This window comes from Oncorhynchus clarkii, chromosome 1, assembly GCF_045791955.1.
Source record: "Oncorhynchus clarkii lewisi isolate Uvic-CL-2024 chromosome 1, UVic_Ocla_1.0, whole genome shotgun sequence".
Classification (NCBI taxonomy): Eukaryota; Metazoa; Chordata; class Actinopteri; order Salmoniformes; family Salmonidae; genus Oncorhynchus; species Oncorhynchus clarkii.
In genome coordinates, this window is record NC_092147.1 from 9,526,564 (window position 1) to 9,544,937 (window position 18,374).

General features: G+C 48.1%; 1 protein-coding gene across 5 annotated transcripts in view; it reads right to left on the reverse strand.

Moving 5' to 3' along the window:
* The window catches only part of LOC139420041 (protein tyrosine phosphatase receptor type Sa), a 367,333-nt gene that overhangs the window by 138,286 nt on the left and 210,673 nt on the right, over positions 1-18,374 (reverse strand). For all 5 annotated transcript variants that reach the window (XM_071170075.1, XM_071169830.1, XM_071169988.1 and 2 more), the window contains one exon: positions 6,312-6,500. In XM_071170075.1, the coding sequence (XP_071026176.1) occupies positions 6,312-6,500 (189 nt within the window). The remainder of the gene's footprint in view (positions 1-6,311; positions 6,501-18,374) is intronic.

The window sequence follows — 18,374 nt, forward strand, 5'->3', positions numbered from 1 at the left end:
TGTGTGTGTGTGTGTGTTAGGGGGCAAAGTCATATTTGTCTGGTCATAAACTACAAGATTTCTAGGTAACCTTCATCTAATTAATACTAGTACACACATCTTATTAATACTAGTATACTCATCTAATGAATACCATTATACTCATCTAATTAATATCAGTCCACTCATCTAATTAATACAAGTCCATACATCTACTTAATACTAGTATACTCATCTAATTAATACTAGTACACACATCTTATTAATACTGGTATACTCATCTAATTAATAGCAGTCCACTCATCTAATTAATACTAGTACACACATCTTATTAATACTAGTATACTCATCTAATGAATACCATTATACTCATCTAATTAATATCAGTCCACTCATCTAATTAATACAAGTCCATACATCTACTTAATACTAGTATACTCATCTAATTAATACTAGTACACACATCTTATTAATACTGGTATACTCATCTAATTAATAGCAGTCCACTCATCTAATTAATACTAGTACACACATCTTATTAATACTGGTATACTCATCTAATTAATACTAGTATACTCATCTAATTAATCCTGGTATACACATCTTATTAATACTACAGTCGTGGCCAAAAGTTTTGAGAATGACACAAATATTAATCTGAGTCTGCTGCCTCAGTTTGGAAGATGGCAATTTGCATATACTCCAGAATGTTATGAAGAGTGATCAGATGAATTGCATGGCAAAGTCCCTCTTTGCCATGCAAATGATCTGAATCCCCCAAAACATTTCCACTGCATTTCAGCCCTGTCAGAAAAGGACCAGCTGACATCATGTCAGTCTTTCTCTCGTTAACACAGGTGTGAGTGTTGACGAGGACAAGGCTGGAGATCACTCTGTCATGATGATTGAGTTCAAATAACAGACTGGAAGCTTCAACGGGAGGGTGGTGTTGCAATCATTGTTCTTCCTCTGTCAACCATGGTTACCTGCAAGGAAACACGTGCCGTCATCATTGCTTTGCACAAAAAAGGGATTCACAGGCAAGGATATTGCTCCCAGTAAGATTGCACCTAAATCAACCATTTATCGGATCATCAAGAACTTCAAGGAGAGTGGTTCAAATGTTGTGAAGAAGGCTTCAGGGCGCCCAAGCAAGTCCAGCAAGCTCCACAAAGTTGATTCAGCTGCGGGATCTGTGCACCACCAGTACAGAGCTTGCTCAGGAATGGCGCAGGCAGGTGTGAGTGCATCTGCACGCACAGTGAGGCAAAGACTTTTGGAGGATGGCCTGGTGTCAAGAAGGGCAGCAAAGAAGCCACTTCTCTCCAGAAAAAACATCAGGGACAGACTGATATTTTGCAAAAGGAACAGGGATTGGACTGCTGAGGACTGGGGTAAAGTCATTTTCTCTGATTGTCAGAGTCTAGGTGATGTGGGTAAGGCGGAGTCAGGCGCAGGACACAGAGATGATTAATAATAGTAACTTTACTCAAAAAAATCTTCCAACAAGGAGAATGAAAATCCAGAATCACATAAACGAGACAACTGACAACAATAAACACGCATAAAACCATGGTGGCTCCAGAGAGTTAAATAGGGAAATAACCAGGTGTGTACAATACAGACAAAACAAATGGAAAAAGAAATGTAGATCGGTGGAGGCTAGAAAGCCGGTCGCCGAACGCCACCCGAACAAGGAGAGGCATCAACTTCGGTGGAAGTCGTGACACTGATGAATCCCCTTTCCGATTGTTTGGGGCATCTGGAAAAAAGCTTGTCCGGAGAAGACAAGGTGAGTGCTACCATCTGTCCTGTGTCATGCCAACAGTAAAGCATCCTGAGATCATTCATGTGTGGGGTTGCTTCTCAGCCAAGGGAGTGGGATCACTCACAATTTTGCCTAAGAACACAGCCATGAATAAAGAATGGTACCAACACATCTCCCAACCATCCAGAACAGTTTGGTGACAAACAATGCATTTTCCAGCATGATGGAGAACCTTGCCATAAGGCAAAAGTGATAACTAAGTGGCTCGGGGAACAAAACACCGATATTTTGGGTCCATGGCCAGGAAACTCCCCAGACCTTAATCCCATTGAGAACTTGTAGTCAATCCTCAGGAGGCGGCTGGACAAACAAAAACCCACAAATTCTGACAAACTCCCAGCATTGATTATGCAAGAATTGGCTGCCATCAATCAGGATGTGGCCCAGAAGTTATTTGACAGCATGCCAGGGCGGATTGCAGAGGTCTTGAAAAAGAAGGGTCAACACTGCAAATATTGACTCTTTGCATCAACTTCATGTAATTGTCAATAAAAGCCTTTGACACTTATGAAATGCTTGTAATTATACTTCAGTATTCCATAGTAACATCTGACAAAAATATCTAAAAACACTGACACAGCAAACTTTGTGGAAATTAATATTTGTGTCATTCTCAAAACTTTTGGCCAAGACTGTAGTATCCTCAACATATTAATACTGGTATACTAAGTGACCAAAACATCAGCCAGGAAGCATAGGAACTGAGAAGTGTTCTGTGGTCCCCACCTGCAGAACCACTCCTTTATTGGGGGTGTCTTGCTAAATGCCTATAATTTCCACCTGTTGTCTATTCCATTTGCACAACAGCATGTGAAATGTATTGTCAATCAGTGTTGCTTCCTAAGTGGACAGTTTGATTTCACAGAAGTGTGATTGACTTGGAGTTACATTATGTTGTTTAAGTGTTCCCTTTATTTTTTTGAGCAGTGTATAATGCCAAGGGGTAAAACATCTAGGATGCATATCAGGGGCAAAGTATTTCCCAAAGTGTTTAGAAAATTTGGAAAAAAACACTAATTATTAAATAGTGTTCAACTTCAGGTTAGAGAATGAGTTATTTGGCTTTAGTTCCATTTTGCTATTGTTATTGTTATGATCTGAGAACTTTGTTTTGGGTCAGATAGAGGTTGTTGATGTCTGCATGACGTGTATTCAGTGACAACAGCATCTCGACGGACAGACAAATGACAGATAGACACAGCGAGGCAATCCGCTCTGAGTGTAAAAAAACGCAGACGCACAGCAAAAAAATAAAAAAGGCATTGTGGAACAGAGAAACAGGTGAGAGACGCAAACAGGGAGGTTAGACACGTACAATATCAGACGGCTCAGCAGGAGAAAATCCAGTAACAACCCAACCAGCTTTCTCTGTAACTCTTTGAGCTTCACGAATGAATAACAACAGCAACAAGCAAAACACACATACATCTCAGGATATGTCAAGCCTAATCACGTTTCAGTTTGCATGTTCGTCCGTACAACCTATAAAAGCACAATGAGTCTGCCCTCCTACCGTCACAGCACAGGATGAAGCTGAACGAGTGCTAAAACCAGCTGTAGACCCTAGACATTAACATAGGTGGAAGAAAAACTCAGCTTCATAGGAATCGCTCATGGGGGACTGCTGTCCTCAGATAGGGAAGTCAAGAGCATTTTACACACAACCTCAGCATCTCCAAAGCACTCCATGAGCTCCTGATACCCCCACAGAGAAACCCCCTGTAACACCAGGACACGGAGCACTCAGAGAGTTGTACGACATCATCTAAATGAGTGAACACTTTTTCTTTTGTTGCCACCATGGAATTTCTTGGGGTGAATTTCAAGTGGATGTTTTTAGCTGTAATTTGCTCACTTCCTACGAGCCAAAGGTCCTAGAAAACAGCTATTTGCTATATTTATCACAAATCGAGTGTTTTAGTGTGCGCTTCGCAAGGACCACATCTAGGGCAAGAACTCAGTTGAGACAGACTATTTATTTGGTGTTAGCAGCTGCAAATCAAAATAGGATGTATTGCATTTTTCTGATGGTGATATATTGTCAACCCAAAAGATCTACCCACTGTTGCCTGGGACCACTTTCATTATATATATTGCTAGACTTTGCTGCACTGGGTCTCTCTCATTAAGGTTTAATCAAGGGCTATGAGATCACACCTACACTTACAGTACTGAGGGAGAGAAAACTAGACCAAGCTCTGTTTCTCTCTATTCCAAATTTCTGGGACCCATTTAATATTTTTTGGGACCTTTCCTCGATCAGATCTTCTGAGCAGAATCAAGCCCAAATCATCCACCCAGTCACCGCGTATCAATCATAATGTTTCAGGGCTAAGCTATAGCACTCACAATCGGATTCATGGCTGCTCACCCTTTTGCATTTAAAAAGAAACCAGTTGCAGCTGAAGGTGTAGCAAAGCAACCAGGGCAGCTGAAGGTGTAGCTAAGCAACCGTGGCAGCTGAAGGTGTAGCAAAGCAACCAGGGCAGCTGAAGGTGTAGCTAAGCAACCGTGGCAGCTGAAGGTGTAGCTAAGCAACCGTGGCAGTTGAAGGTGTAGCTAAGCAACCGTGGCAGCTGAAGGTGTAGCTAAGCAACCGTGGCAGCTGAATGTGTAGCAAAGCAACCAGGGCAGCTGAATGTGTAGCAAAGCAACCAGGGCAGCTGAAGGTGTAGCTAAGCAACCAGGGCAGCTGAAGGTGTAGCTAAGCAACCGTGGCAGCTGAAGGTGTAGCTAAGCAACCGTGGCAGTTGAAGGTGTAGCTAAGCAACCAGGGCAGCTGAATGTGTAGCTAAGCAACCAGGGCAGCTGAAGGTGTAGCTAAGCAACCAGGGCAGCTGAATGTGTAGCTAAGCAACCAGGGCAGCTGAAGGTGTAGCTAAGCAACCAGGGCAGCTGAATGTGTAGCTAAGCAACCAGGGCAGCTGAAGGTGTAGCTAAGCAACCAGGGCAACTGAATGTGTAGCTAAGCAACCAGGGCAGCTGAAGGTGTAGCTAAGCAACCAGGGCAGCTGAATGTGTAGCTAAGCAACCAGGGCAGCTGAAGGTGTAGCTAAGCAACCAGGGCAGCTGAAGGTGTAGCTAAGCAACCAGGGCAGCTGAATGTGTAGCTAAGCAACCAGGGCAGCTGAAGGTGTAGCTAAGCAACCAGGGCAGCTGAAGGTGTAGCTAAGCAACCAGGGCAGCTGAAGGTGTAGCAAAGCAACCAGGGCAGCTGAAGGTGTAGCTAAGCAACCGTGGCAGCTGAAGGTGTAGCTAAGCAACCGTGGCAGCTGAAGGTGTAGCTAAGCAACCAGGGCAGCTGAATGTGTAGCAAAGCAACCAGGGCAGCTGAAGGTGTAGCAAAGCAACCAGGGCAGCTGAATGTGTAGCTAAGCAACCGTGGCAGCTGAAGGTGTAGCTAAGCAACCGTGGCAGCTGAAGGTGTAGCTAAGCAACCAGGGCAGCTGAAGGTGTAGCTAAGCAACCAGGGCAGCTGAAGGTGTAGCTAAGCAACCAGGGCAGCTAAAGGTGTAGCTAAGCAACCAGGGTAGCTGAAGGTGTAGCTAAGCAACCAGGGCAGCTGAAGGTGTAGCTAAGCAACCAGGGCAGCTGAATGTGTAGCAAAGCAACCAGTGCAGCTGAAGGTGTAGCTAAGCAACCAGGGCAGCTGAAGGTGTAGCTAAGCAACCAGGGCAGCTGAAGGTGTAGCTAAGCAACCAGGGCAGCTGAATGTGTAGCAAAGCAACCAGGGCAGCTGAATGTGTAGCTAAGCAACCAGGGCAGCTGAAGGTGTAGCTAAGCAACCAGGGCAGCTGAATGTGTAGCTAAGCAACCAGGGCAGCTGAAGGTGTAGCTAAGCAACCAGGGCAGCTGAATGTGTAGCTAAGCAACCAGGGCAGCTGAAGGTGTAGCTAAGCAACCAGGGCAGCTGAAGGTGTAGCTAAGCAACCAGGGCAGCTGAAGGTGTAGCAAAGCAACCAGGGCAGCTGAAGGTGTAGCTAAGCAACCGTGGCAGCTGAAGGTGTAGCTAAGCAACCAGGGCAGCTGAAGGTGTAGCTAAGCAACCAGGGCAGCTGAAGGTGTAGCTAAGCAACCAGGGTAGCTGAAGGTGTAGCTAAGAAACCAGGGCAGCTGAATGTGTAGCTAAGCAACCAGGGCAGCTGAATGTGTAGCAAAGCAACCAGTGCAGCTGAAGGTGTAGCTAAGCAACCAGGGCAGCTGAAAGTGTAGCTAAGCAACCAGGGCAGCTGAAGGTGTAGCTAAGCAACCAGGGCAGCTGAATGTGTAGCAAAGCAACCAGGGCAGCTGAATGTGTAGCTAAGCAACCAGGGCAGCTGAAGGTGTAGCTAAGCAACCAGGGCAGCTGAATGTGTAGCTAAGCAACCAGGGCAGCTGAATGTGTAGCAAAGCAACCAGGGCAGCTGAATGTGGAGCAAAGCAACCAGGGCAGCTGAAGGTGTAGCTAAGAAACCAGGGCAGCTGAAGGTGTAGCTAAGCAACAGATTGAACACCATTTCCTTACCTGAGCGCAGCTGTTTGATTCGCCCGTTACTTGTGTTGGGGTCTATGGGCAGAAAGTCCTTAAACCAGGTGATTTCTGGGTCGGGGTTGCCGCTGGCAGCACAGAGCATGGTGGCCGTCCGGGTCCGCTCGACCACCTTCAGCTGGGGACCCATGTCTATGTTGGGGAATCCTCCAGGGAGCAAGTCCTCTGTAGAAGGGAGAAAGGAAAAATACATGGTTATTGGTGTTGGTTAAGTTAATTCACTAGTTACTCTGCTTCTGCAGTAGCACTACTCCATAGCGAGTCTAAATAAGTGCTAATCAACCAGAACACTTTTAGGTACTTGGTAAAACATGAATTAATGTCCTGCTTTAATGTTCCCTGAGAGTCACAAGAGGGATCACTATATCCATTCTAACACAGCTCAATCCAAATACCACTCCTTACACATAGGGAACAAAATTGCATGAGAGATATGTCAAAATGAAATCCTCTCTTCCTTGAATATCATGATTGTGTGTCCTAACTGTAACCTGTTATTTACAGTAGCCATTCACACTCAATTAGTTCCAACCAGATATCCTAATCTGAATCGGGTTTAGATAACAGCAGACAGCTACACCTCTAGAGCCTGAGATTACGCTTGGCGCAGAGACAACTTGGATAAACCAATAAAGCAGATGAGGATCATCTTGATGAGGCCAGAAAACAGCAGTCCTCTGAGTCCTGAGAAGTCCCGACCTCAAGCAGGAGACGTTGGAACCCAAGGAGGGGAAAAGCAAACCAGAGACACCTGCTTCCGACTTCCTTGTTCTGAACGGGTTTACCGGGCTAAACCAATCGGAGTAGACACGCAGCAGCCCACACAAACAAAGCCGACCAATCAGAATACGCCTGAATCTCAAGTACCTGTGAGTGAGTACTCAAAAACATCAAAAACAGGGCCTCCTGGGTGGCGCAGTGGTTAAGGGCGCTGTACTGCAGCGCCAGCTGTGCCATCAGAGACTCTGGGTAACCGGCCGCGACCGGGAGGTCTGTGGGGCGACGCACAATTGGCCTAGCGTCGTCCGGGTTAGGGAGGGCTTGGCCGGTAGGGATGTCCTTGTCTCATCGCGCACCCCACTCAACCCCATCCCACCACACTCAACCCCATCACACCCAACCCCACTCCACCCCAACACACCCAACCACACCCAACCCCATCCCACCAACCCCACTCCACCACACCCAACCCCATCCCACTCCACCACACCCAACCCTACCCCACCACACACCACACCCAACCCCACCACACCCAACCCCATCCCATCACACCCAACCCCACTCCACTCCACTCCACCACACTACACCCAACCCCACCACACCCCACCCATCACTCAACCCCAGACCCCACCCAACCACACCCCACTCCACCACACTCAACCCCATCCCATCCCACCACACCCAACCTGACTCCACCCCACCACATCTAAACCCACCCCACTACACCCAACCCCACCACACCACACCCCACCCATCACTCAACCCCACACCCCACCAGACCACACCTCCACCCTACCCCACACTCCACCGCACCCAGACCATACCCCAAACCACACGGCTATGATTAGAGGAGTGCCCAAAGGAGTGCTCTGTCTATCACCACTGGTCTTTCCATAAAGAAACAATCTTAACACGAGCCACAGCACACTTTCGATCAGGGAAGGTAACATACAACACTTGTAGGCTAATTATCCATTCAGTCATTGTACACTGCGGCAACTTAGCAATTACTGTACTTGATCATGCAAGCTGAACGAATTAAGCGCTATCGAGCAACAAGGGGCTAGTTAGCGCTTCTTAACTAGCAGTGCCCCATGTTATTAGCATGGGGACTCTCCCACTGTCTGTTGCGAGTCTTCTAACAAGGGTTCTGGAGCTTTCCTCACGCTTGACCGCTACTCAGAAGAGCCAAGTTGTGACTCACGGTTGGGGATTGAAAATCTGGGCCTATCCCCTGACCCCTCTGGCCACTGATCCAGCTGTGAGGGAAAGATGGGGCCGCAGAAGTAATCTCTCATCTTCAGGGTATGGACAATGACTTCACATGCGCCAGACATCACGGTGGGCATGTCGGTGCCTGGAGACCACTCGAATGAGGAAATAAGGCCAGTCAGTTTAGTTTGGGTCATGAGTCATGGGGAAGAGTGGCACAAGCAGGGATAAGCAGCTGCCCAGGGAGAATGAGAGAGAGAGAGAGAGAGAGAGAGAGAGAGATAGAACAAGGTGAAGAAAAGAGAGTGAAGAAGAGAGAGCAGACAGCGAGAGAGAAAGAATGAGAGACAAGCCTCTAAAGTAAGGCCCACTCATAGGCTTCCAAGCATGAGGGCTGATACTAGCAGAGAGGACTATACATTTGCAGAATCCTCTCCATCGATTACTAACGGATGCTGATGTATGATCTCTTTGTACTGCGGTTCCCCTGAGGGTAGAAAGCTGCAGCGAGCCTGTATCTCATCCCACACTTGATGGTACAGAACTGTGTGAGTCTCCCTTACTCTCTCTCTCTCTCTACTTTTGCATCTGTGACATCAATGTGCTGTGTGTTAGACGCGTTAAGTGTTGTGGTCCTCCTCCTGTTACATCGGCAGTACACACCTGCTTTCCCCCCCACAAGAGGCAGGACACGCCTGCTTTTTCCCCCCACAAGAGGCAGGACACACCTGCTTTTCCCCCCCACAAGAGGCAGGACACACCTGCTTCCCCCCCCCCCACAAGAGGCAGGACACACCTGCTTTTTCCCCCCACAAGAGGCAGGACACACTTGCTTTTTCCCCCCACAAGAGGCAGGACACACCTGCTTTTCCCCCCCACAAGAGGCAGGACACACCTGCTTCCCCCCCCCACAAGAGGCAGGACACACCTGCTTTTTCCCCCCACAAGAGGCAGGACACACCTGCCTTTCCCCCCCACAAGAGGCAGGACACACTTGCTTTTCCCCCCCACAAGAGTCAGGACACACCTGATTTTTCCCCCCACAAGAGGCAGGACACACCTGCTCCCCCCCCCCCCCCCCCCACAAGAGGCAGGACACACCTGCTTCCCCCCCCCCCCACAAGAGGCAGGACACACCTGCTTTTCCCCCCCACAAGAGGCAGGACACACCTGCTCCCCCCCCCCACAAGAGGCAGGACACACCTGCTTTTTCCCCCCACAAGAGGCAGGACACACCTGCTTTTTCCCCCCACAAGAGGCAGGACAGGCTGTTCCCCACCCAGTAGTAAATGAAGCCGCAAGAACAATACAACAAGCAATTTAATTTGAGTTGAATTCAAATCGAGCAAGTGATGGAGGGATCAGTGAAGAGATGCATAGAGGAGCTTTTAGTTGCGGAGAATGGGCAAAGGAACGAATGGGCAGTCGGGGGAACAAGAAGTGCAGGGGTGGATGAATCACGGTGCAATTATGCTATCATTACCCGCTGCTCCTGATCGGAGACAGCAGACTAAAAATCCCCCTTCTATTAGCATCCCCAGGAATAGTGTCTGATACAATCTCCCCTGCAGCTTAGGGAGCACTGTCGATAAAACCTGCCGTGCAAGAATAAATAAAACACTGTTTCAAAGAAAATACCGTTAGTTCAGGGTTAGCCAGCCTGAGAAAAGGGGAAGAAAAGAGAGCGGGAAAGAGTGAGAGAAGGAGAGAAGGTGAGAGGGAGAGAAGCCAATGACGAGGGCTGATTGTACCCTGAGGGTGTCCTAGGACTGCCAGTGATTATATGTGTGTACGATGCACACTGGTGCTCTCCGCAATGACAAATCTTCGGCGCAAATCGAATCAGCCATGCTGCGACCCGATCGGTCAGTCGAAAAGCCATTGTTTCATTTGCCAGAAGGGCCTCCGAACGCGCGCCGCTCATCATCACGTTGCAGAGCATTTGTCATTCATGCTGCGACTGGATTTTTACACAGACAGCAATTACACCCCCGCCTGAGTCGGCTCCTCTGTCCTGCCATGCATGCCTGTACATGTTTTAAGGCTACAGCTAATACACCAACTCTCCACAAACATCCTTCATTGGAGGGATTCAAACAAACCATAGAATCAAAATATCTCAGATTACTCAGCAATTACATTGGCTTTCGCAGGGGAGGGGTGACATTGAAAGCATACATTACCCAGCATGCAAACCAGGATGTCGCCCCCATATTTATCGAGGGCTTTTGTTTCCTGTCGCTTTCAGAAAACATTTTCCATGCTTGAAATTGGCAGCGTCACGCAATTACGTGTTGGCACTCTTGCCCGACAAATTGGCATCTGGGCAGCTCGGTCTGACATTGGCCATCCTCAGAGGATGATGAGCGTCTGAAAATGGTGTCATGATGATGATCACAAAGTTGGATTACATCCGTTATCTACGCCATCCAACCGCTGGCTGAGGACCCAGATATCCAATGGTTACCCTCCTTCTCCAGTAGCAGACTTTTTCCTCTTTGTTTCTCTAGTCTTTGGCTCTGCTGCTGACGGAGCAAATTATGCTGGTGGCGCTCATTATCTGTGATTATCTTTAATTGTGATGCATTGTTTAATGTCATTACGCAAGCAACAGATGCAAAGCCTTTAATCTGATCGGTTAGCTTAGCACCCGCGTCTGTGGACTCGTGTCATGGGTGCTGTCATGTCCCCTTCCTCGTTTCTGAGAGCTACGACCTACTTGAGCTGGTCATCTCCTCTGAGTTTTTACACACAAAGGAATCCCGTTTCTAACTGAATCCCAGTTTCACCCTTTTCCTGACCTGGACCTGTGAATCGGGTGTAAAGTACAACTTGATAGAGCAGCTATTGGAAAGAGGGAAAGACATTTTGGGTCCGTGCAATGATTTCACCCTTTCTGATAGGCTGGCATCAAAGCTCTTTTGACTGAACCATTCATTACCATACCAAAAACAACAGTTTCCCCCATAACGGCCTGGGACTGCAGCAAATGCCATTGGTGAACCTCCATTCTGTGCACTTACTACTTACATTGATATGTTCACTTTCCAAAATGATCTAATTTCATCTGTGGAATAACCAGGTTAACGGATTACCACTTGCCACAGCCAGCGACGGGGCTTTAGAAAAGGCTGTGTATTTATATTACAGAGAGTGAGGGAGGGGGGTGAGTGCTGGGGCTGCGGAGACAGAAAGAGAGAGTGAGGGAGGGAGGGGGGTGAGTGCTGGGGCTGCGGAGACAGAAAGAGATAGTGGGGGAGGGAGGGGGGTGAGTGCTAGGGCTGCGGAGACAGAAAGAGAGAGTGGGGGAGGGAGGGGGGTGAGTGCTGGGGCTGCGGAGACGGAAAGAGAGAGTGAGGGAGGGGGATGAGTGCTGGGGCTGCAGAGGCAGAAAGAGAGAGTGAGGGAGGGGGATGAGTGCTGGGGCTGCAGAGACAGAAAGAGAGAGGGAGGGGGGTGAGTGCTGGGGCTGAGGAGACAGAAAGAGAGAGTGAGGGAGGGAGGTGGATGATTGATGGGGCTGAGGAGACAGAAAGAGAGAGTGAGGGAGGGGGATGAGTACTGGGGCTGCAGAGACAGAAAGAGAGAGTGAGGGAGGGGGATGAGTGCTGGGGCTGAGGAGGCAGAAAGAGAGAGTGAGGGAGGGGGGTGAGTGCTGGGGCTGCAGAGACAGAAAGAGAGAGTGAGGGAGGGAGCGAGGAATAGAAGAGAAGCCTCAGCATTACCATAGCCTTAAAATAAATAGACATTTAACTAATCTGCATCCCCAGCTGTTTGGACTCTGGAGATGGTCAATTTAATTTGCTGCCCTCCCAGTCCAGGCAGCTGAAGTCACATAATCGTCAGGCAGGCAGGCCGGCCGGTGTGTGTGAGAAAGAGAGAGAGACAGAGAGACAGAAAGAAAGAGAAAGAAAGAGAGACAGACAGAGAGAAAGTGAGCGAGAGAGAGAGAGGGGGTGGGCTTGTGTGAGGCTGAAGAGGGTATGTGGGGGAAAGATAGGTGGTGGCAGAAGTAGTGGGGTAGGAAAACTAATCACGGACTCTTCGCCTTCGTTTTGCTCTCCTTCGGACTCCAATCTCAGGTAGATAATGGGCTCAACCTCTCCCTCCCCGCTCACTGCACTTTCACAGTCGGTGTGCTATACGAGAGGTTATTGGTACCTATTGGTATTCTTCATGCTTATTGCAGGACCAAGGGCGGAATTTACATCCAAATCTCAAAATGGAGAAAAAAAAGTTCAAAACCGCACCATATTGCAATTGAACGAGTTTGTGGGTCAGTTCTTTTTAACATATCGACTGCAGGGTTGCCACAGTGTATCTGTTTGAGGAGAGCGGTTCACGCATCCATTCTGATCCACTGTCTGTGGCCTCAGGAGCATTACAACTATTGGGCTAGTCAATAAAATTGTTCCCTCACTGGAAAAATGACTTTCCTCTGGCATATGAAGCGGTGCTCTGAGTGTTAAACACAGAATGATCCCTGTAAACCCAGCCTACACCTTTGTTAGGCCACACGTGTAATGTTTTGCAACAGGCAGTGTGTTCATCGCACTGTAACAATGTGTTCCCAGCACTGTAATGTCAGCCAGCAGCAATGTGTTCCCAGTACTGTAACATCCGCCAGCCAGCGTGTTCCCAGCACTGTAACGGCAGCCTGCAGCAGTATGTTCCCAGTACTGTAACATCCGCCAGCAGCAGTGTGTTCCCAATACTGTAACAGCAGCCAGCAGTGGTGTGTTCCCATCACTGTAACAGCAGCCAGCAGTGGTGTGTTCCTAACACTGAATCGGCAGCAAGAAGCGGTGTGTTCCAAGCACTGTAACATCCGCCAGCAGCAGTGTGTTCCCATCACTGTAACAGCAGCCAGCAGCGGTGTGTTCCCAGCACTGTAACAGCAGCCAGCAGCGGCGTGTTCCCAGCACTGTAACAGCAGCCAGCAGTGGTGTTTTTTTCCCATCACTGTAACGGCAGCCACCAGCGGCGTGTTCCCAGCACTGTAACAGCAGCCAGCAGTGGTGTTTTTTTCCCATCACTGTAACGGCAGCCACCAGCGGCGTGTTCCCAGCACTGTAACAGCAGCCAGCAGTGGTGTTTTTTTCCCATCACTGTAACGGCAGCCAGTGGCGGCGTGTTCCCAGCACTGTAACAGCAGCCAGCAGTGGTGTTTTTTTCCCAGCACTGTAACGGCAGCCAGTGGCGGCGTGTTCCCAGCACTGTAACAGCAGTGGTGTGTTCCCAGCACTGAATCGGCAGCAAGAAGCGGCGTGTTCCCAGCACTGTGACGGCAGTCAGCAACGGACTGTTCCCATCACTGTAACAGCAGCCAGCAGCAGTGTGTTCCCAGCACTGTAACGGCAGCCAGCAGCGGTGTGTTCCCAGCACTGTAACGGCAGCCAGCAGCGGTGTGTTCCCAGCACTGTAACGGCAGCCAGCAGCGGTGTGTTCCCAGCATTGTAACGGCAGCCAGTAGCGGTGTGTTTCCAGCACTGTAACGGCAGCCAGCAGCGGTGTGTTCCCAGCACTGTAACGGCAGCCAGCAGCGGTGTGTTCCCAGCATTGTAACGGCAGCCAGTAGCGGTGTGTTCACAGCACTGTAACGGCAGCCAGCAGCGGTGTGTTCCCAGCACTGTAAAAGCAGCCAGTAGCAGCAGTGTTTTTGAGAGCCACTCTCTATAACAACCACAGTTATAGCCTCTTGGGCAGCACGTCTCTGGCTGAAGCCTAAATGTGGCCTTGTGTAATTTCCTGAGGAGTACAGGCTTTCAGTAAACACTTCTATTGTGTGAGACTCCAGGAGAACAGGGTGATCCTAAAGTGCCAAAGGTCTCCACATTTCCCTACTTTGACCTCTCATCACTTTTCCACAACCCCACTCCTTTTCTCCCACCAACCTCCATTCAATCGAACTTTAGCAGCACTGACAGCCTACAGCCTTCATGTCAAAGGCTCTATGGGCCAGGGGTAGTGTTCCCCAGGGGGTTCTCACAGCAGCTGGTCAGACCTTCGTTCCTCAGCTTCAGAATTTCACAGCTGAGTTCAACGCAGGCTAACACACGCCACCTCTTTCCCTTCTTATTTAAGTGCTTGTTGGTGGACAACTGGAGCTACCACACATGCAGTACAGAACAGTGTCTCCACCGGTCTACCGCCATAGACACGGCAACAGACAAGAGAGAAGTAATTTCTCTGGACAGCGCCAAACCATCTCATGCCTGCCAGGAGAAAAAAAAAAAAAAAACCTCTACTCTACTGTTCATATATTTCAGCTAGTGAAGTTTTCCCCCAGCGCGCCAACTCGCTCGGGCTCCTGAGTGGCCCGGGGTAGACAGGCAAACTCCAGGGGAGACAGGAGATGAGGCCGGGCCATTAGAGGAAGTGCCTATCATTTGAGAGATGATGTCGAACAGTCAGGTCACATTCGGCAGGAGGCACCTCACGGCCTGGGGCTTTCATTTTCCGTAAACACCGCAATGCTGCCAATTAAACAACTTCCCTTCGATTAGCAGGCCAAATACACAGAAGTACTTAATGCAAAATTGGCCTTATTACTTATATCTGTGTTTCAAGGGGTATAATTTCTGTTCAAATGTTGACACCCCTCCAGTCAACAAGAAATGCTTAAAATGGTATGAAACACACAAAATAAATTCCAAATACTGCCTATTTATTCTCTGTGCAACTATGCAAAGTTGAGGCGGAAGCACATGGACAGCGACGCTGCGTGAGAAGACTTTATTCACCTGAAACAGAGAGGCCTTTCCAGAGAGCCTTCTTTAAGCCCATTTTGCAGCCAGAGCCAAAACAACAATGATTTGAGCTTACGGCTCTGAGCTCCCCACTGAACCTCGACAAAGAAAGCAAAAGGAAATGGAACCACCGCCTTGCAGTAGCCTGGATCCCTGATCAACCCAAGCTAACACAGCGCAAACATCTGAATGGTTTAAAAATGAAGGAGATAATTGTGAGCGATTGGGGGGGGGGGGGGGGGGGGGGGGGGCATTGTCCACATTGTCCTCTAGGGCCATTAGCTTGGCGCAATTAAGTCTCTAATAACAGGGTGGGAGGCACCTTTTGCGAGGGGAGCAACAATTACGAAAACATGTTTTGCGATAAATGGGGAAAGGACAAATGGCTGATGGTTTGGTAATTGCTTATTGCTGCTAAGAGCCGTGGAGGCAACAAGCAGGCAATAGGGGGGGGTCATAGGGGGGTGGACCCTCGCTAGGGAGGACGATCGGAGACGGTTGAATAAATAAATAGCTTAAAAACACGACAAGCGTGAGAGGATGTGCTTGGAATGACAATGGGCCAGAGGGAAAGAGAGGACATTGCCTTTGTGAGAGTGACAGGACACAGGAGGGGAATATTCATGTGGATGACCCTTTTAACCCAATGAGTTCCACCGTGATACCAGCACAATTTGGACTTCTAACCCGTATTAAACATTGTGTGTTTAAGCTACAGACTTCTGGGTTGTACCATTGGATTCACATATTTCAATTGTATCCAACATTAGCCTGTATGATTACTAGAGGCTGAGCTAGAGCGGTGTTTGTGAGACAAAGGCGGATCCTGAAGGAGCCCTGGTCCGGGTCATCTATAAAGATCACCTGTGGAGTCCGAATGGTTTGAGTTACAAACTATTAGCTCTCTATGAAAAGCTGAGACTCTCACGAACAAATGTGACATGTATGTCGCTCACAAACTAGACAAGAGTCGCTAGAAGGTAAGGGGTTCATCTACACAGAAGATCACAGGTAATCCATGGACATTGTGTCTATAATACTGTGATAAGCTCACATAGTTGCTGTCACAAACTCCACACAGTCGTCACTGAGTAGTTGGATATTAATTTCCCACTGAGTAAATCATTTATGTACTTACAGCGTCATATACATTTTGCTTTGTTTTTGCTGTGGCAGACCTTATTGTTGCATTGACATTTGTTTATGTCAAATTGTTTTGTGTTCTACTTGTAGCCCTGGTTGTCCTGAAAAGAACATGGTAAAGCACTTCATTATGAGGCTAAATATAAGGACTGATCAGACATGGTAAAAAAGTCATTATGAGATTAAATATAAGGGCTGATCAGACATGGTAAAAAAGTCATTATGAGGTTAAATATAAGGACTGATCAGACATGGTAAAAAAGTCATTATGAGGTTAAATATAAGGGCTGATCAGACATGGTAAAAAAGTCATTATGAGGTTAAATATAAGGGCTGATCAGACATGGTAAAAAAGTCATTATGAGGTTAAATATAAGGGCTGGACAGACATGGTAAACAAGTCATTATGAGGTTAAATATAAGGGCTGATCAGACATGGTAAAAAAGTCATTATGAGGTTAAATATAAGGGCTGATCAGACATGGTAAAAAAGTCATTATGAGGTTAAATATAAGGGCTGGACAGACAGACACATAAAAGTCAGATAAAAGAAAGCAGATTTTTGCTGGGGTCTCAGAACTGATAGGGTTAAAAGGGAAGAAGCCAGGCTACAATTTCAACAGAATTTTCTGGGAATACCGGTCTTCGACTGAAGAATTGGCGACAGTGGTTTAACTTTCACTCGATCAACAGTGCACATGCCAGGAACAACAAGGAAGTACATTTAAAAACAAAAATAGGACACTGTCATATAAACAAACCATCCCCCTTCAACTCCTTAAATGACCCAGCATGACGCCCGTTCAGGTCAGAACAGAGTTCAGAATCCACCAAAAACTCAACAGAAGTCAACATTGAGTCTTAGTACCACCAAGCACACAGTGCTAATTTAGCATCCTGTGGCTCTGAAAGAAAAGGAGTGTCTGTTTCCTTTCCGTCCGATCATCTCCTGATGCTGATGAGCGTCGGTTAGCGTTAACAAGCATCTCAGTGAGAAGTTGATGGACAGGGAGTAGAGGGAGTGGGGGAAAAAAGGCAAACAGCGAGCTCAGGGAACAGATGTTCATTTTGCATGGTCCAGTGCCAACTGCAGTGCCTGGTGGAGCGAGCGGGTTCCAGAAGGAAGAGACGAAGGGCAGGGCTAGAGCTGAGGATTCTTTAAACATTAACTGCTGCTCCTCCTGAATCCAGTCAGGCTGGGGAAGTGCTCTAGAGCCGAAGCACTGTAATATAGGAAAAGCCTGCCGGAGACCATGTCCATTCCTTTCTCCTTTACTCTCTTTACGATGCTCGCTCTGCATCTCTTTACAATGCTCGTTCTGCCTCTCTTTACGATGCTCGCTCTGCATCTCTTTATGAGGCCATCTCTACCTCTCTTTACAATGCTCGTTCTGCCTCTCTTTACGATGCTCGCTCTGCCTCTCTTTATGATGCTCGCTCTACCTCTCTTTACGATGCTCGCTCTGCCTCTCTTTACGATGCTCGCTCTGCCTCGCTTTACGATGCTCGCTCTGCCTCTCTTTAGGATGCTCGCTCTGCCTCTCTTTACGATGCTCATTCTGCCTCTATGATGCTCGCTCTACCTCTCTTTATGATGCTCGCTATAACTCTCTGTACGATGCTCGCTCTGCCTCTCTTTACAATGCTCACTCTGCCTCTCTTTACGATGCTCGTTCTGCCTCTCTTTACGATGCTCGTTCTGCCTCTCTTTACGATGCTCGTTCTGGCTCTCTTTACGATGCTCGCTCTACCTCTCTTTATGATGCGCGCTCTACCTCTCTTTACGATGCTCGTTCTGCCTCTCTTTACGATGCTCGTTTTGCCTCTCTTTACAATGCTCGTTCTGCCTCTCTTTACGATGCTCGTTTTGCCTCTCTTTACGATGCTTGCTCTGACGCTCTTTACGATGCTTGCTCTACCTCTCTTTACGATGCTCGTTATGCCTCTCTTTACGATGCTCGCTCTACCTCTCTTTACGATGCGCGCTCTGCCTCTCTTCATGATGCGCGCACTACCTCTCTTTATGATGCGCGTACTACCTCTCTTTATGATGCGCGCACTACCTCTCTTTATGATGCTCGCTCTATTTCTCTTTATGATGTGCGCTCTGCCTCTCTTTATGATGCTCGCTCTATTTCTCTTTATGATGCGCGCTCTGCCTCTCTTTATGATGCTCGCTCTATTTCTCTTTATGATGTGCGCTCTGCCTCTCTTT